A 21039-nucleotide genomic window follows, 5' to 3' on the forward strand; every position below is an offset into this window, starting at 1 on the left:
CTCGCGCACGTGATAGCAGTAGCTCTCACGCCCGCCATTCTTCGGATCTTCGTAACAACGACGCTCTCTCTCTCTCTCTCTTTTCAATAAAGCTAACATGCCATGGCATACGCCGTGATGCTGCTCAAGGAACACGTACTTGACGAGCACTGTTGCGTGGAGACCATAGTCCCACGACGAGATACATTAAGGAGGTTATCTGTGATATGACTGCAGGGACACGTTATACATAACCGGCGACCTGCTAAGATAAACGTCATATGCCTCGGGCGGGTACGTTCGTGTCGAAGGCACGAGTATAGTCACGTGATAATAATCCGAGCCTAACGACTTCTTTTCCAACCGAAGTCGGGCTTTAGGCCGATGATGTGCACCGCGTTTCACCTTCTGGCTAACCATGCAGCCCCCCTTTAACCCCCACCTTTTGTTTAATTGTCCAAAGCAAAAGAACACTTTCAACCATGGGAGCCAATTGAACTCCATGAGAGACTGCTAATACAAATACCTAACGACTTCTGAAGTGCGGATTTTGTTGACTACCTAGCAAACCGCAAGGAGTCTTTGGCTTGTACACGATAATTTCGTACTCTTTCAATCCCTGACAAGAAAGTTACGTACAGATCCCGTTACAATGTACAAACGGCGCACCTAATGACAGATGACATAATACGGCAGATGACATAATAGAGGGCCTGGAAGGAAGAGTGAGCACAGGGGTTCTCGACTCGATGTCTTTTGCCCCTGGTATGGATATGTAAACACCTTGGACTGCACTATGCAGGAGCACCGCGGCGATTGCTTTTACCTTATTAAAGGGAGGCCCTAAGCGCTAGGGCCAACGGGAATTATGCCGATCTGCTGTGGGTCGGGGGATCTCGTTCTTATTTGATGGATCAGTTTGATGTTGCACTGCCTCACTGGGTCCCAGCAACATCATCGTATCGAAACTGCGTTGTTGCGTTGTTGGATGGCCCTTGGGAGTCGCATCAAAGAAACAAGAGCGCGGTCGGGAGACTCGACGGAGACGCTTTCGACTTTTGAACCAATCCCAAATCGATCGTCCTTTTACGAGAATAAATATGGATAAGACGGGCGAAGGGGTTTGGCTCGTAGTCGACCCCACTCTTTCAGGAGGACAGCGCTGTCGAAATTTGAGCGCGACCTGCCCATCTGCTTCAAACAGGGCAAGACGAAGGAGGCTGTGCAAAAGTGTGGGGTCACGACGCCGTCACTCCTCCTCATCACAACATCACCAGGCATTCCCGTTCACAACGAGAGTTGTGGAGGAGAGGAGAAGGGTGCCGCTAATCTCCCCGTGCCCCCCCTCCCCTCCTTAACAAGAAATTACGGAAGCGAGCCAGAGTGGACCAGTTACGAAGTTCAGTTGTCTGGGAGTGAGAACGATGTTCGGTGGAGAAGCTTCGGCGGTGGTTCTAAAACCTGCAGCGTCTGTGGGCTGCGGTCTGCCAGATGAGGGACCCCCCCCCAAACGTGCAGAAACCGGGAGCCCAGGCCCCCCCCGAGACTAGCATGTACTTTGTACGAATTCTCCGTACCTTAGGTACGGTACGAGAGTGAGCACCAAAGCAGCCAGGGAAGACAGACGAGAGATGTACGAAAAGTACGAGTAGTATTCGTACGTCTGTACTACGGATACATACGTACACACAGGCCATCAATCTCCCATCCTGTGCCTGCCGAGTCTGACCTGCAGCCAGCTTTATTTAGCACAAGAGGTCTTTCGCCTCGCCTCCTCATGGTTAATTCCTGAACGCCATGATCCTGCTCCGTCCCTCTTCGACTTTGCCAGGGTACGATGCGGTTCGGTTGCTCGTGCCCGCGCTCGTGCTCGTGCTCGTGCTGGTGCTGATGCTCGTTTATTAGTGCCTCGTTTGCGCTGCTAGGCTTCTGGATTTCTGGATTTCTGGATTTCTAGTGTTTGATAGACGTTTTGAAGGCTGCAAAGCTCTGCCGCTACATTTGGCGGGCGAAACATCGGCCAGGCGACACTGTCCATTCGAAAATACGCGGGGTCTATAATAATACGTGCCCGAAACATGAACGTATCCAGATATCGATGTTATGTCCATGCTAGGACAGGCCTCCCCCGATAGTTACGTGCCGCCCGCCCTGGCAGATTGACACCAGAAAGGAACTAACGGTTAGTAGGTAGGGGAAAGAAGGATATAGATTAAAATCATATGCCATATATTGAAAGGGAAGAATAGGAAAATAATAGGAGGACGATGAGGTGCAGAAAAATGGACGGAGGGTGGAGGATAGACCCTGTCTATGCTCATAAGTTAAAGAAAGGCTAAGGACCTAACCAACAGGGCCTAGCTGAGTTCGAGATGCGAGACGGGAATATTTGCGCATATCATACGGATACGGTCACGTCCATCCCCTTTTCTTTTTTTTCCTCCTCTACTTTTTCTCTTTTTCACTCTCTCCATTGCAGACCTTCCCTTGTTTCCCCATCATCGACTTTACCGAGTCCGACCAAATCTCTAGAGCTCGCCTACTCTAGTCGGCCAGAACAGTCCTCCCACCCAGATTCCAGCCGGTTGTTTGAGCAGACCTTGCCAAACAGCTCCTTTCCATCACGACGAAGTTATCAGAAACTTCGTACATCTCCCAGTGGTAAGACATTCTGTTCGTTACTGTTTGTTGGAAATTCCTTCAGTCGTATCCAAGCGTGTCTCCCACCTTGGGAAATTGAATGAGGTACCTTTGGCAGTCGCCGACCTGCCAACGCTCCTTCCCACCTCTTTCCCATCTCTTTCTTCCCTTCTTTACCTAAATGTCCCCAGCGCCTTCCCTCTGAGGTTGCAGTAACCGGGACAAGGTAAATACCTTACCTTACATCACTTTACGCACTGTTTTCCATGTCTTTACGCTCCAAGTCAAAGCAGCTACGGAGCAAGTGCCATTCGGATCCCTACCGATCTCTTGTTTCTGCCAAGGCAGATGGGGAATGCACCACTTCGTACGAATGCAATGGGTTGGTGGTCCACCATTACCTCTTGCTAGCATGGATCTGGCCTTTTACCTCATCACTCCCATCCTTCCGCGCCAGTGGCTAGGAAGCTAGGAAGTCTCTTCCCTTCCTCACTTATTAGTTTTGCTGCTACCAGGCTAGCAACCACTATTATCCCCCGCTTATCTTATTGCCTACTACACCGCGGGTCCTGTCTACCACGTCTTCTCACAATTATCACCATCATATCTTCTCCTTCTCGCCTGACATACCCCGCCAAGGAAGGCATGCGCTCTGTTTAGCATCGACATATTCTTCATTCACGTGCAATCCATCGTCTCAAAAGTTTCAAGTCACAACTTGGATCTTATCCTGCTCTGCGGTATTGTTGTACGCCTTCTACCTTGCTTCCCATTTGGACCTTCAACCCAGCTTCGTTGGTACTCTGTCCCCGAGCTCCTCTTTAAGTGTTCCCATCCCTCTCTTCTTTCTGCAACGCAATGCGGTGCGAGTCGTTGTCCGATTCCATACCTTGTTCCTTTTCTGGAATCGCCACTCCCCTTCCCTCCCGTACTCCATTTCGAGAAGTTGTTGCATTTGGAACACCCTGTCATGTATTGTCGCACACTTTGAACTGGGTCGTCGCCTTGTCACTCCAAACAAGGCGAACGCACTGCGCCACGACACACCTCAGCAGTGGCAATTCCGGTAACTCCTCCCGCGTGGGAGAGACGTTACGAGGTACCCCGCCAAATTACCCATTTCCCCCCTGCCTGCGTTCATACCCGCCCTTTCCCATCGCATTAACGACGAGCATATTGCCATCGTTGTCTTCGTCCCTAACCCCCCTACCCCTCCCCCTCCAGCTTCCCCATTCATCTTGGTCACAATTGACACGCCTGGGGGAGTTGTCCGTCCACCATCACTATATAAGGTCAAAGTTGACCACAACGACTCGATCACATCTTGTTCCAGCAAGCCCTGTCAATCGGATCACAAAAACTCGTTCACCATCCATTGGCAGATCGTACCTGCATTTTTCTGCATTCTGATTCGCTTGGAGCCATCGGGACGCGGCATTCCTGTGCTGCGCTATCTTGAACTCGCCACGACCGAGAGTCGCTAACATTGCCAGGAGCAGCAGATCTTCGGCTTTGAGAAACTTCCCTTCTTCCAAACGCGAAGGAAAGGAAAAAGCCGAAAAACATGGCGAAACTATTCATCGGGTACGCCTCCTCAGGTCCCACTACCCTTGACGTGCAGCCACCTCGTTTTCCCCAGTCAGGTAGCCCTTTGGCCCTTAGTTGACCTGACCAATTCCAAGCGGCCTTGCATGGCACACCGAAGAAGCGACATTGCGGCAGAAGTTCGAGGAGTTCGGCCCCATCGAAGAAGCTGTAAGTGATACTCGCCCGGACGTCGTTGGACGTGAACCAACTTCCTTGCACCGCCGAAGCAATCTTCAAAAGATCCAGCATCATAAAGAAGGGATATTCGCGGAAAAGAGAGAATACGAGAGCAGAGGGCTGACCATAGATAACCTTTCAAAGGTGGTCGTCAAGGACCGGGACACGGGCCGTAGCCGCGGTTTTGGCTTCGTGCGTTATCACCAAGAGGAAGACGCCCAGAAGGCCATCGCCGCCATGAACAACGTTGAGTACGCTTTACCGCCGCCGCCACTGCTTATTGCGCGCGCGAGCTCTCGTGACGACGTCAGTGGCTAATCGCTCTTTTCCTCTTTCAGGTTCGATGGGCGCCAAATCCGCGTTGATAAGGCCTCCGACAGCGGTCCCCGGGGAGGCGGGTTTGGTGGCGGTCGTGGCGGGGGTGGATATGGCGGTCGAGGCGGAGGCGGCGGCTACGGTGCGGGCGCGCCCATGTCCTACGCAGCTGCCCCGGCCCAGGGCTATCCCATGGCCGCTCCCAACATGTACGCACCGGCCTACGGCCGAGGAGGTTTCGTCCCTCCACCCGCGTACGGCATGCCTCCCCAAGGTCACCCTCAGGGTAAGAACCACTTCGCCATATATTCTGGGTCCTTGCGTTAGTTAACCCGATTCCCAGATCCCTATGGTCACCCCGGCGGTCCTCCCGCCGGTGGCTATGGGTACTCGAATCAACCCCAGCAGCAGCCCCCGCCCCCCAATGGCGGTGGCTACTAGTTTGCTGCAGTGTACGGCCACGACGGAACTCGGAGAGTCCTTTGCCCGCTCAACATTCACCATCACAACCTAATCATTCTGAGAGCCCATCTCGTCTCGAGGGGTATCTGACACCCACCATAACTCGCCGAGCGCAACCGACGATACGCTTGTGTCAATTTCGCCTCGTCCACCAGTCCGTCCTTCTATTTGTCCGATCGACGAGTGTCCGATATCCGTGATTTTCTGCTGCAACAAAAAGATACCCGGCTCTGGTGTTGCGCGTAGGACTATGACGCGTGGTGTTGAATAGAGAGAGAGAAAAGTAACGCGGTGTAACGTCGTGGAATTGGTGACTAGCAATGCGACACGGTCCTAGGTTTTTCTGGGGGATTGTCTTGCCTTTGTTTTTTCCTTTCTTTTCGGGTTTTTGTTTTCCCTTCTTTTCTACAAGGTATTACTCGTCCACTTTCTGTTTTCTGCTATTGTCGACACAGACTCAAGACTCATCGGACCGTCCTTTCTTCCGGCTTCTTCAGGCTGCCAGCTATTCTCCGCTGCGGCCTCTTTTTGTTTTCGGTTTCTTCTTTCATCGCACATGGGTAGATATGGAAGGGCGAACGAGGGGCCGGTTCGGCACTGGCGGAGAAAACGGATTCTTGAGGGTCTAACGTCTACCTGGATGTCTCTCTATGAGTAGCTTGTCCTCCGCACGGGTTTAGGAGAGGGGATATCACGGAAGGGTGCGAACGAGGGTAGGGAGAAGAGGTCAACGTGAGGTACAAAGGGTATACGGAATGGGAGGGAAACATGGTCAGGGCCCAGGTAGAGACCAAAGGACATATTGCTGAAGGAGACTTTTTTTTCGTTGACCCCACCCACGCGCCATCCACCCGAGACATTTTAGCTCCCAGGGGCATCTTTCTCCGTTTCCTCCTGCTCCTCAGTGCTGGCGTTTTTCTGAAATTCACCGCTGGTTTCGGGTAATTCGGACTGGGGATCGTGGCCACGTGACTCCTCGGCGGCTATTATGGCTTGCACGCGCTCGGCCAGGTCTCGGATATGCTCGTCGCCGCTCTCGGGGCTGAGCTGTTCGAGAGCCTCGTGGAGGTTGAAAAGGTAATCGATGTTGCGGCCACTGGGACCGACGCTCTTGTAGATGTGGGCGGCGAGAGCCTGAGGGTCTTGGGGACCTGTGAACTGATCGTTGTCCGGGGTGCCGATGTAGACAAGGGTCTGGATGGCGGCGCCGTCGTGGTACGCGCGAGGGAGCTCGTCGGGAGGAGAGTCGGAAAGGGATGCAGTGGTAGGAGGGGCCGGGTGGAAGGCGGTGTAGTGGATGGTGTAGCCGTTGATCTCCCGGATGTCGAGGTAATCCTTGACCTCGGCGACGCGGTCCGGTCGGATCCGGTAGGCTACGCCCCACACGCGGTCCGGGGCGTGGTCATGGTGGTCGGTCAGGCTGGCCCAGTAGTCACGTTCGAGGAGGGTGACGACGCGGCCGGGGGCTTCCGGGGTGCCGCGATGGTCTTGGCTGTAGAAGAACCGAGCACGGGAGGCCCTCCCAGTCAGTTTTTCTGTTGCCGCTTTTGGTGACCTCGGATACAACAAGGGGCGTCTCTGCCGACTCTGAAATCCCGGTCTGCAATATAAGATACGTATCAAAGAGAGCAGAGGGAACCGTACCTTGCCTAGAAGTGAATGGTGGTTAGTCGGAACTTGAAGGAAAAGAAATGGGGGGAGATTGTAACAGACCTGCCAGAAACGCCGGACATAACCTGTCACCCAGCCGGGGATTCTCCTGTCTGGTGAAGCATAAGCATGCTGTATGGTATCTCTGAACGTACATTGATACGGGCGGGCCGAATAAGACTGAGCATACCAAAGTGAGGAGGTGGTTTCCATATTAGACTCCTAGAGAGGCGAAATCAGACGAGACAATCAAGAACAGTGCTTTAAATCAAATCTGATGTCCGTAATGGATTTCTCAAGACAGGGTTAGCGGCGGTCTGGTTATAACGCACCCATAACCGAAAAGCCAGAACTCATCGCGATCGGTTGTGAGCACATTCTCGGCGCTGCCCATTGTCTCGAGTTGAAATAAAAGTGAATCAATGCTATGTGATGATATGAATGAAGCAGGGAATGCTCGGGCTGTCGTGATAGGTAGCGAAGACACGGATACAAGTCTCTAGGAAGAGATCACGACAGAGCAGAGAAGAGCCCCTTGCTCAAGCACTTAGGCCGTTGAGATGCTGTCTGTGGAGGTTAGCAGGTCAAGTACGGAGTAAGTACTTTAAAGGTAGTCCTAAAGGGGCGGGTCTCTGGTTCCCGGGTACCTATGAATGAGGTAAGGTACCTAGGTAAAATTGCTCTCAGAGGCAGCGTAGTTGTGGAGGGGTAGCCTGGGACAGAACGACGAAGAACCACTGACTGGAGTGGGTGAGGGGATTTGGGGAAGAAGGGTGGAGGGGCAGCCAGGGCGGAGCCCATACGGCTGTCCCCTGTACACCATGTACTGGTATAGCGTTCGGCAGAGGCGGCCGAGACGCCCCAGATTTCTGACAAATCGGCTGGTGGGTAAGGGTAGACGACCTCGACGACGAGTAAGGTGCCTGTCGGTCTCGCACCAAGGATCATGCCGTGAATGGGTACGTAAAGTGTCTGTTCGGAGCTTGTCGACATGAGCAAGACTTGGAACGGATTGAGGGCCTTCTGACGAGTGCCCTCCTTCCCCAAAACCGCCCCCATTTTACAGCAGACGGTCTCGGCAGATGTGGTGAGAACCCTTCTGGATTGCGTGATCACAGCCCAAAGATCATTGAAGGTGCGATGGGTTTGAGTTGTGAGGACATCGTCGAGCAGAGACATGGAAGCCTCATACATACACGTCTGTACACATGGGCTGGTTTGAGCACGTCATATGCCCGACGCGGTTGGTCCTGGACGACGCTGGGCTGAAAGATGGCTGAACCGGGTCATGTCGTGATGCATCAGAGGGCGAGTAGGAAAGTCAAAACAAAGGAACGATTTTGATGGTAGGGAAATGTCGATTATTCCATACCTCTCTTCACGTTCCCAGTCTTGCCTGGAGGAACGGCGACGAGAAAGAGAGCTTGGGTTCCAGGTCGCGAGGAAGTGTCAGTTTTGTTTTCGGAACGACGCGACTCGAGCCTTTTATTGTCCTGCGACTCATACGCACGCATAAGCAATCACTCTGTGAACATGGAAAACCAATGGCTCAGATGCTTGCCGGGAGCCGTGCCAAAGTCTCGGCGCTGTACCCAGGCACGCCCAAATTGCTTTAGCTAACGTCGGGATACAGCCAAGAAAGTGACCATAGGGTCGTGATATGAAGGAGTTCGTGCATCCGTCCGTCTTGCGGGGTTAATAAACCGCCCTGTCAGACGCTGAAACTCTTCCCACATACCCCCTGGGCTTCCTACGAGCCCCTCCGACTTTTTTTTGATCTCCTCTCCCATCTCCGACACATCCAACCAAACTTTCGTAGGTACATTGGTGAGGAATAAAAAGGCATGGATACTAGGACTTGAAATCGAAATTAGAATAGCCCGTCCAGGTTAGTCCATTCCAATACCTAAGGTACCTTGCTAAGCCATGCCCTGCAGGTGTGCGGCTCTTTTACTTGTATCCCCCCAGCCTGTAACTGGCGCGTAATTAAGTATACTTAATAATACTTGATAGGTACACCCAACAGGTGAGGCACATCGCCTGCCCCGCGTTCAGGGCTTCCCAATCAGTTCCACGGCGTTATCAATTTGATTGAGCGTGGTTTCTCTTCTTTTTCCAACTCTGTACAACAAAATAGCCCTCCATCGATCGTCACATTTCTGCTTTAGCCTGTCCTACGCCCAGAATGGCATACAATAGACCCTACAATCCAGACGAGCTGCCGAGGTTTGTGACCTGAGCCTTCCTGTGACCCAAGCCGCTTACCCCTCGGTGACGATACTGACCACGTCCTCTCCTATCCAGATTTGCAGAACCTGAAGCGGTAAGTTTTAGACCTCGTTGCAAACGACATCTCGTTGTTTTTTCCTTAGCCCAAAGACTCACTAACCTATTTTTCTTAGAAAACCAGCAGTTCCCCGAAACCAACACCGCCGAACCCCTCGCGTCACAATACGGCGCCTTCTCAACCGTCCTCGTCCTCCTCCTACCCTTCTCGCTACGAAAGCAAGCCGCAACCTCCTTTACCACGTCCCGACGATGCGCGCCGTAATCCCACCCTAAGTCCCGTCCAGCAGCAGCCCAGTCACGGATATGGCGCCACATCCCCTCCACCTACCGGCGGACCACGTCCTGCGCACCACGGCCGCCCTGAGCCCAGCTCGCGACCCCCTCCTTCTCCGCACCCGGACGCAGCCGACGGCGCAGACCCGACGCTGCTCCCACTCTTCCGCGCCGTAGACAAGGACGGCAAGCTTCATCCCTCCTCCTTGATATTCCCGAGCCGAGTTCATCGGGCGTCCCGACCGCTAATCACTTTATCCTTTTGCAACATACAGGCACCGGCCAGCTCTCAGAACGCGAACTCTCCGCCGCCCTGGTCAACGGCGACTGGACCGCCTTCGACCCCCAGACGATCCGCATGATGATCCGCATGTTCGACAGCGACCGGAGCGGCACCATCGGCTTCTCGGAATTCTGTGGCCTCTGGTCTTTCCTCGCCTCGTGGCGCACGCTCTTCGACCGCTTCGACGTCGACCGTTCCGGGAACATCTCTCTCGACGAGTTTTCGAACGCCCTCGTGGCCTTCCGCTACCGCCTCAGCCCGGGCTTCGTCGAGCTGCTCTTCCGAACGTACGATAAACGCGGCGAGGGCGTCATGAGCTTCGACTTGTTCGTCCAGGCTTGCATCTCCCTCAAGCGCATGACGGACGTCTTCAAGAAGTATGACGATGACCGCGACGGCTACATCACCCTCAGTTTCGAGGACTTTTTGAGCGAGATTCTCAAACAGCTCAAGTGAGGAAAGAGATTGGCCATGTAATGTATATACAATATCTATCTCTATATACATTCATGAGATTTATGGTCGTGCCCCCCCGGGGGTCTCAAATTGGTTAGGTTCGGGCCTCGGTCTCACAGAAGAGGTATCCCAGGAAGGATTCGATTTTCTTTCCATGTTTTTGTGCTGGTAGAGTCTCAAGGCAGGGACGCGTATGACTGAACGATGGACTATTGAGAGGTGGTGGGATTGAAATGAGCGAGGGATCCCATCATCTATCAGCTTCAGATGAAGCAGGTAATCGAGTCGGGTACCCATGTATTCATTCCGTAACTTCAAGTTTTCCCTTTCCTCTTCTCATCTATCCCGGGCAACGGGCGCCAGGTGGTGCTCCGGGGGACGCCTAACAACTTCGCCGGCTTGGCTTGAAAGCGTTTGTGAACCAATGCTGTGACGTAGACTACTCCGTACGTACGGCTAGGGCGACTTTTATCTGGCGCCGTTGCGGCGGTTCAACGGTCAAGCTTAGTCTAAGCCTAGAACGGATCTCGCAGCCCATATCGCCTTCCACTTCTTACTCACTTCTTTATCCTATCCTCTGGGCGCAATATGATTAGCTGGTAACAACGATGTAGCCTGCCAACCATGCCAACCAGAAACAGGAGAGCTGGGAATGGACGAGAGGACGGACTCCTACGCCCATCTTCTTTGATATCCTCAGATTTGCGACTCGTTACTCGGGAAGACGGATACGCGTAGATCTCTGTTGTGGCTGGATAAAGTACCTTCCGTGGGATGTGGTGAAGGTGGAAGACGTGAACGCTTTGGTCTCTGGACCGGTGTGGATGTGACATGGACGGAGAGAAGGCCATAGCGTCGGGAATACCTTATGGACCGTACTCCGTACGAAGCCCGATTCGGTTCGTACCTTATTAATACTTGAACTGCCCGGTTACAACGTATACCTTAGTGGGCTATCTTCTGGAGGGCCGTTGACTGCAGCATCGGAGTTGTACCATCCTCGGCTTTCCTGCTCGCTGCACACTGCACATGCACACTGCACACTGCGATTAGCTGTGGTGCTGTGCAATTTGCATTACGTTCCCCCGCATCCCACCTCCCCTTTTCTCTGGCATGCCGTACGGCCCCCTCTCCTCGCTCCTCGCTCCTCGCTCCTCCCTGGGTAGGTACCCCTTGCCCAAGTACTTCAAGGGAGTCACTACCTTACAACGTACCTACCTGTAGCGATCGCGGACCGCGCCGCCCGTTTTTGGGTATGAGCTAATCAAATCAGAATGCGCCCAACGGACTCGGCGCGTTGCGGCCAAGCTCATCGCAACGGCACCTTGTTTCCCACTCATGCGTTTACCAAGTTTTCTTTTTGATCGCCGGCTTACCTTTGGGTCTGGTGCTGCCGACTCTGTCCACGGAATCTCGTCATATTCCTACTTGGTAGGTATCCTGTGTCGACGACTCGACTGCCCGTTGCCTCGGTCGCAAACATCAGAGTCGAGCCTCGAGATCTGTAGCCGTTGCGCCACTTTGGCCGCTGCGACCCTTCCACTAGCCTTTTCCTCTGGCTTCACCCTACACGACTTTTGCACCCAGCTCATTTTTTTTTCTTTTCTTCTCACCCCTTGGGCGCGGTACTATACCGACCGGTTCTTCTTTTTCTAGCCCTCACCGAGGAGGGCGCTCTCCACTCACCCCTCGCCTTTTTGTGCTTTCCCTCTGGACCGTCTGAAACTGGGTATGTCTGGTGCCGTTGCTGTCATGTTTGTTCAACCATGACTAGCGTCCCCATCCCCATGTCGGATGTCCAGAGAAGAAAACCACAAGAGTTCCACAAGTTAATGAGTGATCTGAACCAACACTACAACTTACGGCTCCAAGTTCTCGACCTCACCCTGTCCCCGCGCAAGAGGAAAGAGCGGATCACACGGGCAGGAGATGAGGAACAAAGGGTCGATCTGATTTACAAACACCTGCACTTCCTCTACTTCCAACATCGGCATGTCCTCGATAGCGCCTTGGCCCAGTTTGAAACCCACGCACAGGATATCGCAGCCGATGGGTTCTCAAGCCTCGTGCCGACCGCGACACTTTACCCACTTCGACGGCGCCGTGCCCGCCCCAAGCCGTCTCGCGAGCCGATTCGTATGAGCTGCAGAAGACACTCCTCCACCTGCTCAGTGGAGCTCGGGCATCCGTGCTGGCAAAGCCGCTTCCCGCCGAGTCTCCGCCGAACCCCTCTCGTCATGGTCGTCCGAAGCCGGCGAAGAGAACTTCAGATGACTTTCCCTTGAACCCCTTACCTAAACGAGCCAAGCCCCCCGACGAAGATCATCATGAGCCAGACATTCTCGACGGGCCTGTCCAGACAAAGGCGATCTCGCACCTCTCCTTGGCCCGGCATAGACTGTCTCCCACGCCCATGCGACGAACCGTTTCCATTTCCCGCAGCTCTGTCAACACAAGTAGAGCCACCTTTGTCTCCGACGTATTTTCACAGCGGGAGAATGAAGGGCCTATCTCCGATAGCCAGACGACGGTCGAGGCGGGTTCCCAGGAGCTGAAGCGTGCCCATCAATACACCGCCGCTCCCGGCTCGTATGATGCGTCCCCCGACTTTGAAGCTGAACTTTCCACCACGTTCGAGACGAGGGTCACTCGAGGTTTTGCAAAGAACAATAACTCACCACGCGGAGAATCCTTCCGGGATGACGGTACAAGTGTCAATGTTGAAGAGGCGGCCCCTTCATCACCTGGGTCTGACCTGCTAGACGAACACCAGCCCCATATCTGGTCCGAGAAGCTGGCTGCCTTGGAAGATCGTCTGAGGAACATCTGGCCTCCGCTCCCGTCGTTCCTCAATGGTGCGCCCTTGGTTGTGAGCTGGGAAGTCACCCGTATCGCGCTGCATTGCGGCGTTCGTCTTCAAGACCTGGACGACCTGGCCCTCGGGAGCTGTTGGACCGACCAAACACAGCTTCGGGGCGCTCTCCGGCGCCATCACCTTTTCGCCGGCAAGACCTTCCCCGAGTCCTGCGCATCGAACGCCTGGGATGCCTGTCACTCGACGTTCCAGGCCGAAGGTATGGGGGTCAGTCTTGTTCTAGAGCTGGCATGGAATGAAGCGAGCCATGGGCCTCTTTTTACCGTTTCTCTTCAACCGCCCAAGCTCGATCTCGCTCACAGACTCAGCCGCCGGTTCGGATCTGATCGCTTCCTAGAGATCATTATCCCGTCCCCCAACGCCCGAGAAAGACCCAACTTCATCAAGGACATGGACGGCGCTTCGGACGCCATCATCAAGTGGCTCGCGACACAGAAACATTTCGTAATGGGGCGGCAGTGGGCTGCTTTTTTTACCAAATACTTCAAGAAGACCGTCAAGGATCGTCTCCAGAGAGAGACCATGACCAGCATGGAGCGCGTCCACTGCTTCGCTGAGGACGGCCACTCGTTCTACCCCAGCCCTTCCATTCCCAGCAAAGCAGAAGCGACCCAAATCCGCGACAGGGCGAGACTGAACCTTACCGACATGCTGAACTGGGCCATTTCGCTCCGAGACAATATGGGCCAGCCTGCTCTCAAACTGTTTTCGCGATTGGCGTTATGTAGGTTTATTCTTCCGATTTTTCATCGTCGCTTTTTCCTTTTAACGCCTTTGACCCGTTTATTTCGTAGGCCTCACTCGAACGCACCCGACTGTGGTTCTAGAGCCGAGCCAAATTCGTCATCAGCCAAAAGATATCCTGTCGCCTACGGGGAACGTCATGAATGACGGGATCGCCGGAATGTCGCCGGCTTTGGTGAGGAGGATCCGAGATCACCTGGGGCTTCAGGACACTCCGACCGGTTTCCAGGGGCGGTTTGGCAGCGCCAAGGGCTTCTGGATACGCGATGACCGAGACACCAGCGACGATATTTGGATAGAGACATTTCCGTCGCAGCGCAAATGGGAGTGCGACTTCGTCGACGAGGACCACCGGACCTTCGAGGTCAAGTCGCCAGTGCGAGAGCTCAGACCTGCTGCCCTGAACATGCAATTCATTCCTGTCCTCATCAGCCGGGCCAATGACGCCAGCGACATGCAAAGGGCCATCGCCAGGTGCCTGGAAAAGTCGCTCGATGAAGAGCTGGAGCGGCAACGTTCGTCGATGAATGATCCCCTCGAGTACCGTCAGTGGATCCACGAGAACTGCTTCGGGGCGTATCGAAACGAGCGCCTGAGACACGAGCAAGTCAGATTTCTTGCCGGCTTACCAGATAACGAGTCCGAGCGGATTAACTTCCTGCTCGACGGGGGCTTTCACCCGAGAAAGTTGAAGTATCTGCAGGACTTGTCGTGGAATCTCGCGAATCGCATGGGAGATGCTCTCAAGACGAAACTCAACATCAAAATCGGAAGATCTGCTTACGCTTACATGGTAGTCGACTTCCTTGGTGTGCTTGAGGAGGGAGAGGTGCATTTAGGGTTCTCGTCCAAATTCGAGGCGGACGACTTCTCCGACACCCTCCTGCACGGGATGGACGTATTGGTAGCCAGGGCGCCTGCGCACTTTCCTAGCGATATCCAGCGCGTCAAGGCGGTTTTCCGCCCCGAGCTCCGCGGGTTGAAAGACGTGATCGTGTTCTCCACGAAAGGGGATCGATCCCTAGCCGACAAGCTCTCCGGAGGCGACTACGACGGCGACCAGGCTTGGGTCTGCTGGGACCCCACCATTGTCAACAACTTCTGCAATGCCGATGTGCCCACCTGCCCGGATCTTTTCGCGTCTGGGTATCTTCGCAAGAAGAATACAACGTTTCGTGAGCTGTTTACTCGGCGAAAATTCAGCATGAAGCGCGCCGTTTCCGACTTCATGGATGAAAGCTTCAAGTTCAACATGGACGACCAACTCCTCGGCCAATGTACCAACTATAAAGAAAGGCTCTGCTATCGGACGGGACGTATCGACGACGACGCTGCTATTCTGCTCAGTACCCTCGTGGACCACCTGGTCGACCAGGCCAAGCAGGGCATTGTGTTCGGGTGGGACGACTGGGATCGCCTGCGCCGCGGGATAACCCGGGATAAGTTTCTACCAGAGCCCGCTTATAAAAATCCTACATCGGGCGCCTCTCCGACGACGCACGTCCTAGATGAGTTGATGTTCAAAGTGGCCATCCCGAAAATCGAGGCGTCGCTGACAAGCTTCCACGAATCCCTGGGGAGCGAGGCGGTAGACTGGGACAAGGACCTTGCGGGTCCCTACGACGAATTCGAGAAAATCGCCCAGGCCTCGCGAGCGGATATCTTCAAGAAAGTCAAGGAGGACCTGAGAAGACAGCTGAACCACGTCCGGGCGGAGTGGAGGCAGAAAATGGGACCCAGCAATGGAGACGCTTTTCCGGATAAAGTGCAGTCGGTGTATAGCCAGTGGCGGGACATCGAGCCATCGCCAGAGGCGAAGAAATCTAAGAGGATACAGGCGTACCTGGGGAGTGACGAGACGACGAACCCCCGGACCTCAGCAAGTGGGCTCTGCTCAAGGCGTCGACGACCTTCAAGCTCTTCTACTCGCCTCCTACGTTCGTGTGGATGATCGCCGGACGACAGCTCCAGTTCATCAAGGGGAGTCGGGGCGGCGGTGTGACGGTCGTTCCACACTTATACGGGATGCTACGACCGGACCGGGGTCTAATAGCCGGAGTCGTGGCCAAGCGAGAGGCGAGTGACGGGCGGAGCGTGGTGATTGAAGACATCGACTTCGACGAAGAGGGGAGGCAGTTGGATGACGCCTGAAAAGGGAAGGAAGGGTCTTCGTATCGGTATCCCACCCCCTGGAGAGTCTGGGCGGCACCGCGGATTGTTGGAAGTTCCACCAATATAGATGCTGGGCAGGAGACCGTAACGGCCTATTTTGCGTATTTCAGTGATTTGTAGGAAGGACGGGCAGGCATACACTTGTAGGATGTGTAATACCAAGAGTCATAGAGGCTTAGAAGAATTGATGGACCCGAAGATTCGAATCCTTTGTAGATGTGATGCAACTCGTCGTTGGTGGCCAGCTGGGTTAGGGGTGTGTGTTCTGCATGTGCACGGTTGATGTCCATCCGGCTGAGGTACGGTAGGTACCTTCTGTACCTATTCTGACCAGCGCGTGCGGCAGGGTGATGTCACGAGGGGATTTCAGCCTGTGCATTGACCAAGGCGTGACCATGACGCTCCTGCGGCTTGCTCCCTGCTTCAGTCTGTCGCCCGTTGCTCTTGAGGGCGAGCTGTCAAGGGGCGCACCGAAACTGACTAAGGGCGATTTGAAGCGGACCAGAGTCATTCCCTATACTTGAAGGTCTGAGACAGTAAAGCAGACAGCTCTCTGTATTTGGGGTACCGCCGAGTCTTACAAAAGTCCGGATAGGGTTTTGTCAGGAAGAACCTCGAGGCATTCATCTTCGTGCTGCGTACTGCTGGAAAGCTCGTACCGCGGGGTCGCCGTGATTGCATGGGTAAAGTATGGGTACTTTGTAATACTTAGTCCTATTTGTACAGTACAGTTTCCTCCGTCGTCGCTGCACTCCTTGGTGGGATGAGGTGATGTGCTGATTCAGGGAGCTACAGGTTGAGTGGTTATCGGTTATCCAACGTCCCACTTCCGGATAAGATGGAGCTTCCTGAGTGGCATGCTGAAAGGGTGGGGTGTGCTTATATGGAGCGTTTCCATGCTAACCGTCGCCGATAAGGGAAGGTACCTTCTACTATAAGTGTACATAGGTATGTAAGACTGGTTGCCTACCTACCTTTTATTGAATTAACGGGAGCGTGCTTATAGGGAGCGTTGATTCAGGAAATGTATGATTGTATTATGTATAAAAGAGAAAGAAAAAGGGGGCGGGTGTACGTGTCCTAAATATATCTGCTACCTTCTAAGCGAGGATAGTAGGGCACCTCTAACTAATAGGAGAGTACTATACCGTGGCTCACGTGATAGAATATAATATACCCCTTAATTATTACGCCGTGATTAGCGGAACGATTACTTAGCCTAACCTTAACCTAGCCTTATTTTTAACCTTAAAATAGCCTTAAAGGGTCGTGTGATACCCTTAATATCGAGTTAAAAGGCAGGAATAAAAGCTATAAAATAGTAAAGAATAATAATAATAGTAGTAAATAAGAAAGGAAAAGTGCTATTAATAGTAGTAGTAAATAGGTAATAGTAGGGCTTTTCGTAGATAAATTAAAGGCGTTATACCGGCGTTTTAGAGCTTTTAGATCCTCCCTCTTATAACCCTTATTCCGTTATTTTTAAGGAATTTAACGATTTTTTACTTAATTTTTCCGAATTTTTCTATTAATAGTAATAAAAATAATAATAACAGCGATATAATAAGTATCGGAGCTTTGTTTTTAGTGGCGCGTGCTAACTGGTAGCTTTATTTTAGGCCCCTCCTACTCTGTCCGCTATTACCCGTGCCGCCGCCGCTAAGAAGGCTTCGGCTAATAGTATAAAAAAGAATAAGGGTAAGGCCGGTACTAAGAAAGGTGCTTCTATAAGTTATTTCGGCGCGTTTATCCTTAGTTCGTCTTCTCTATTTCCGACTAACCCTTTAATAGACTACTAAGGGTAATAGAAATAATAATAATAAGGATACCGCCGATGATTTTATACCGGTTCTTTTTAATCCCCCTTACCTGGAATACGTAAAGGGTATTTATTCCGGTAAATAGCGCTTATTTAACTACTATATTTCTATCCCTAGCCGCTCTAACCGCTACTAAAAGTATAAGGATAGAAACTATATATACCACCCTCTATAAGTTCTTACCTCTTATCTAAGGCGCTTTATAATCGTGATTATATACTCTATTTTATATTAGCTCGAAGATATATACGCTATTAAGCTTTACGACCGCTAACCTATACTTATAGTTTTTCTAGCCTTATATCCTTAGTTAAAATTCTTTTTAACTATATTATAGTCCGTAAAATTAATAAGGACTCTAATAACGACGATAAAAAGGTGCGTTTATCGCTTTTATTTCTAAAATTATATACTCTAATTAATTATTTCGCGTAGTTCTTTACTAAACTTAAGTAAATAGTGAAGTTTATAATTAAGTTAATAAAGGACAAGGACAACGAGAAGTTCTTCCGTAAGGAAGAACTTAAGGGAGTATTAAACTAGCTTCCTGCTACTGCCTCGGGTAGTAATTCTACCTCCTAGCTCGCGGGGGTTATAATAAAGATTTTACGGGAAAATAGCTTTATTATTACTCCTCCGGCTAGAGGAAATAGCGTAAATATTACGTAGGATAGTGCTTAGGATAGTATTAATAGAGCTTAGTGAATTATCTAGTATACTCCTTTTTATATTTTAGGTTTTTACGTTTAGGTTTTAGTATAGTATTTTAGCATTATAATAAGATACCTTTTTTACTAAATTAATTATACCGCCGGTATACGGTGCGCCTAAGGCGTAGGATTTTCGACTTTAACTACTTCTTTCCACCCCCTCCGTGCACTTATTATATTAAGATATACTCGGAAGTTCTTAAAGTTTTATCGTGGAAGTGCTTTTATTAATCCGTCCGCTAGTATTAAATTCGTAATAAGATATACGACTCCAAATAATCCCTTTATATTCTCCTACCTTACCTAAAAGCGCTATATATCTATATAGCGAAGCCTAGTCTTAATCCTAAAGCTATTATCGACTATTAGGCGTATCGTTTACGTGTTATCGTAGTGGATATCCTAAGGAGATTCTGGATTAAAGCGTATTTCGATTAAAAAACGCTTTAAACCTATTATTTCCTTCGCTACTTACTTTAAAGCAAGTAGCTTTACTTCGGTTATAGACGTTATTACCGTTACTTACCTTATTACTTTCTATATAACTAATCCACTAAATAGGCTAATAAGGTAACCCTATAAAGATCTTTATATATCTAAATCGTCTATAAAAGAGGCGTTACTTACGATAACTATCGTCTATAAACTAATACTTAATCCGTACTAAATTAAGAGGTCCCTTATTATAAATAAATAGCGGATAGCTTAGTCTACCGCCTTATAGTGCTCGGGAGAGGGGTTTTTAAGAAAGCGGGAAAGGATAAAGACGGCGAATACTACATTAGGACGTATTATAACTACTATATAAAGCACTAATCCGACCTTTTCTTAATAAGATTTAATCTTTTAAGCGGTGGCTTTATCTTCTCTTTTTCGGTATTCTATAGCGGGAATAGGGATTATTAGGTAGGTGTTTAGAGCGTTTAATTTAAACCTGGCTACGATCTTTTCGATATATAAGTCGTAGGAGAGGAAAACCTTACGTTTAGGGCGATCTTAAGTGATCTTAATACCTAAAAACTAATCGGCTTCCCCCTTTTCTAATACCTCGAACCTTATTTTAATCCCTTTAATAATCCTAAGGCCGTTTATAGCACTATCTTTATAAAATAACACGAGGATATCGTCTATAAAGAAGATAACGAATACGTCTTAAGCCTTAGTGTAAAATAGGCACGGTTCTTCCTTACTAGCCTCTATCCCTAAGTCTATTAAGGTGGCCGCGAAGGTCTAGAACTATAGTTTAGGCGAGTTGCGTAGTTTATATAGTGCTTTATCGAGCTTTAAGCACTTATCGGGCTACTTAAATCTATCGGAAAATTCGTATATTACGGGCGTTCCTATTTTACTCCTCTAGGCGTTAACGAAGGCGTTAACGATATTAAGTTACTTAATCTCTAGATTAAACTAAGTAGCCAGGGCTATAATAATATAAACAGATTATATAGCGAGCGTTACTACGTAGGTTCCCTTAATTATTAAGCTCTCTTATAAGTCCCCTCGAATATATAAGCGTGCCTTATATCGTTTAAGATATCTATTTTAGTCGAACTTATAGATAAAAACTCACTTTAACGGAAAAGGCTTTAACTTTACCTCTAAGCGCTTAATTTCCCTCTATATACGCTTCTTAATTAGCTTATTCACCTCCTTCTACTCGGCTTCCTTGAACCGTTTACGTATCGGGTGGTTAGTAAGCTCCCGCTAATACCTTAGTATAGCTTTTAAGTGGTCGCGATAAACCCTGCCGTTAATTAAGGGCTTCGGTGATATTATAGCCTCTCTTTTAGTATTCGAACGGGTATTTATTTTAGTATCGGCTACTCTAAGGATTATTAAATTAAAGGTTAGAAGCCCTTTTAGCCCGTCCTAGCGCTCTTCTTGTTAATTAGATAAGAAAAAGGTATAAGTTAAAGGTATATCTGGCTTTACCTAATATATCCGTGGATTAATCCGAATAGTCTTTCCTTAAGCACGGCGATTAGTGATTCTTACGCTAGCGCGCGTTGCTTCCTTTACTAATATACTCTTTTTCCTTTAGTGGGCGGTTACCTTAGGAGTCGGTCGGATAAGTAGTCTAGATCCGGACACTATAGTATGGCTAGTACTATAGTGCGGATTAGGGGTAGCTAGTCTCTATACCGTCGCCTATATACTCCTTTCTATAGTTAAAATTTTTGATATTAATATTATTACTAATAATATCCTTAATATCTTTCGAGTATATCCTTCGTACTCGAATAAAGGATATCTTCCCCGTAAGCCTAGACCGTTCTCTTTCGAGTCAGTTTATCTATTACGAGTCAGACAAAGGATATAATAGATTACGATATTACTACGATATCGATCCTTTACAAAGAATAAAGGATATTAACCCATTCCCTCGGTTCGGTTCTTCCTTTCTTTGTTCTTAATCCTAAATCCTTTATCTTAATCCCTTTTTCGATCCGAAGAAGACACAATACGCGCGCAGAGATCCTACCTTACAATCCCATTATTACCTTCTTATTTTTCCACTGCTTTTCGTGACTTTCGTCCCTTCCGTTTATCCGATATCGTCAGATATCCTCAAAAGGTTATGAGCCCGGAAAAGCTCGACTGAAGTCT

The 21039-nt window shown here is 50.4% G+C and overlaps 7 protein-coding genes across 7 annotated transcripts; 3 read left to right on the forward strand and 4 right to left on the reverse strand.

The window, feature by feature from the left end:
• Positions 1 to 102: 102 nt before the first annotated feature.
• Positions 103 to 1474, forward strand: SODALDRAFT_377775 (hypothetical protein; the record flags this gene model as incomplete). Its single annotated transcript, XM_028614931.1, has 3 exons — positions 103 to 168; positions 929 to 1059; positions 1132 to 1474. The coding sequence occupies 3 exons, from the start codon at positions 103 to 105 to the stop codon at positions 1472 to 1474; spliced, it is 540 nt and encodes a 179-aa protein (XP_028467668.1).
• A 1733-nt stretch (positions 1475 to 3207) lies between these two features.
• Positions 3208 to 3690, reverse strand: SODALDRAFT_139746 (hypothetical protein). The gene has a single exon (XM_028606780.1). It carries the CDS (start codon positions 3589 to 3591, stop codon positions 3331 to 3333), a length of 261 nt encoding a protein of 86 aa, XP_028467669.1. The 5' UTR covers positions 3592 to 3690; the 3' UTR covers positions 3208 to 3330.
• SODALDRAFT_139730 (hypothetical protein) lies at positions 3687 to 5253 on the forward strand. The gene is made up of 5 exons (XM_028606779.1): positions 3687 to 3718; positions 4122 to 4203; positions 4302 to 4374; positions 4528 to 4634; positions 4722 to 5253. The coding sequence occupies exons 2-5, from the start codon at positions 4184 to 4186 to the stop codon at positions 5023 to 5025; spliced, it is 504 nt and encodes a 167-aa protein (XP_028467670.1). The 5' UTR covers positions 3687 to 3718; positions 4122 to 4183; the 3' UTR covers positions 5026 to 5253.
• A 473-nt stretch (positions 5254 to 5726) lies between these two features.
• Positions 5727 to 7298, reverse strand: SODALDRAFT_139596 (ChaC-domain-containing protein). Its single transcript, XM_028606778.1, has 5 exons — positions 7143 to 7298; positions 7001 to 7032; positions 6874 to 6923; positions 6805 to 6809; positions 5727 to 6652 (listed from the first exon to the last, which is right to left on the reverse strand). The coding sequence occupies exons 1-5, from the start codon at positions 7202 to 7204 to the stop codon at positions 6022 to 6024; spliced, it is 780 nt and encodes a 259-aa protein (XP_028467671.1). The 5' UTR covers positions 7205 to 7298; the 3' UTR covers positions 5727 to 6021.
• SODALDRAFT_139905 (hypothetical protein) lies at positions 7178 to 8398 on the reverse strand. Its single transcript, XM_028606782.1, has one exon. The coding sequence runs from the start codon at positions 8002 to 8004 to the stop codon at positions 7387 to 7389; it is 618 nt and encodes a 205-aa protein (XP_028467672.1). The 5' UTR covers positions 8005 to 8398; the 3' UTR covers positions 7178 to 7386.
• A 202-nt stretch (positions 8399 to 8600) lies between these two features.
• On the forward strand, positions 8601 to 15881 carry SODALDRAFT_377778 (hypothetical protein; the record flags this gene model as incomplete). Its single annotated transcript, XM_028614932.1, has 14 exons — positions 8601 to 8698; positions 8824 to 9038; positions 9117 to 9133; positions 9213 to 9596; positions 9659 to 10107; positions 10354 to 10408; positions 10726 to 10937; positions 11093 to 11273; positions 11336 to 11615; positions 11768 to 11840; positions 11886 to 12128; positions 12158 to 13710; positions 13781 to 15569; positions 15611 to 15881. Exons 2-14 carry the CDS (start codon positions 8996 to 8998, stop codon positions 15879 to 15881), a joined length of 5550 nt encoding a protein of 1849 aa, XP_028467673.1. The 5' UTR covers positions 8601 to 8698; positions 8824 to 8995.
• A 113-nt stretch (positions 15882 to 15994) lies between these two features.
• Positions 15995 to 16761, reverse strand: SODALDRAFT_358280 (hypothetical protein; the record flags this gene model as incomplete). Its single annotated transcript, XM_028614088.1, has 5 exons — positions 15995 to 16147; positions 16234 to 16378; positions 16484 to 16554; positions 16632 to 16691; positions 16723 to 16761. 5 exons carry the CDS (start codon positions 16759 to 16761, stop codon positions 15995 to 15997), a joined length of 468 nt encoding a protein of 155 aa, XP_028467674.1.
• Between the last annotated feature and the right edge of the window lie 4278 nt (positions 16762 to 21039).

This window comes from Sodiomyces alkalinus (assembly GCF_003711515.1).
Source record: "Sodiomyces alkalinus F11 unplaced genomic scaffold SODALscaffold_3, whole genome shotgun sequence".
NCBI lineage: Eukaryota > Fungi > Ascomycota > Sordariomycetes > Glomerellales > Plectosphaerellaceae > Sodiomyces > Sodiomyces alkalinus.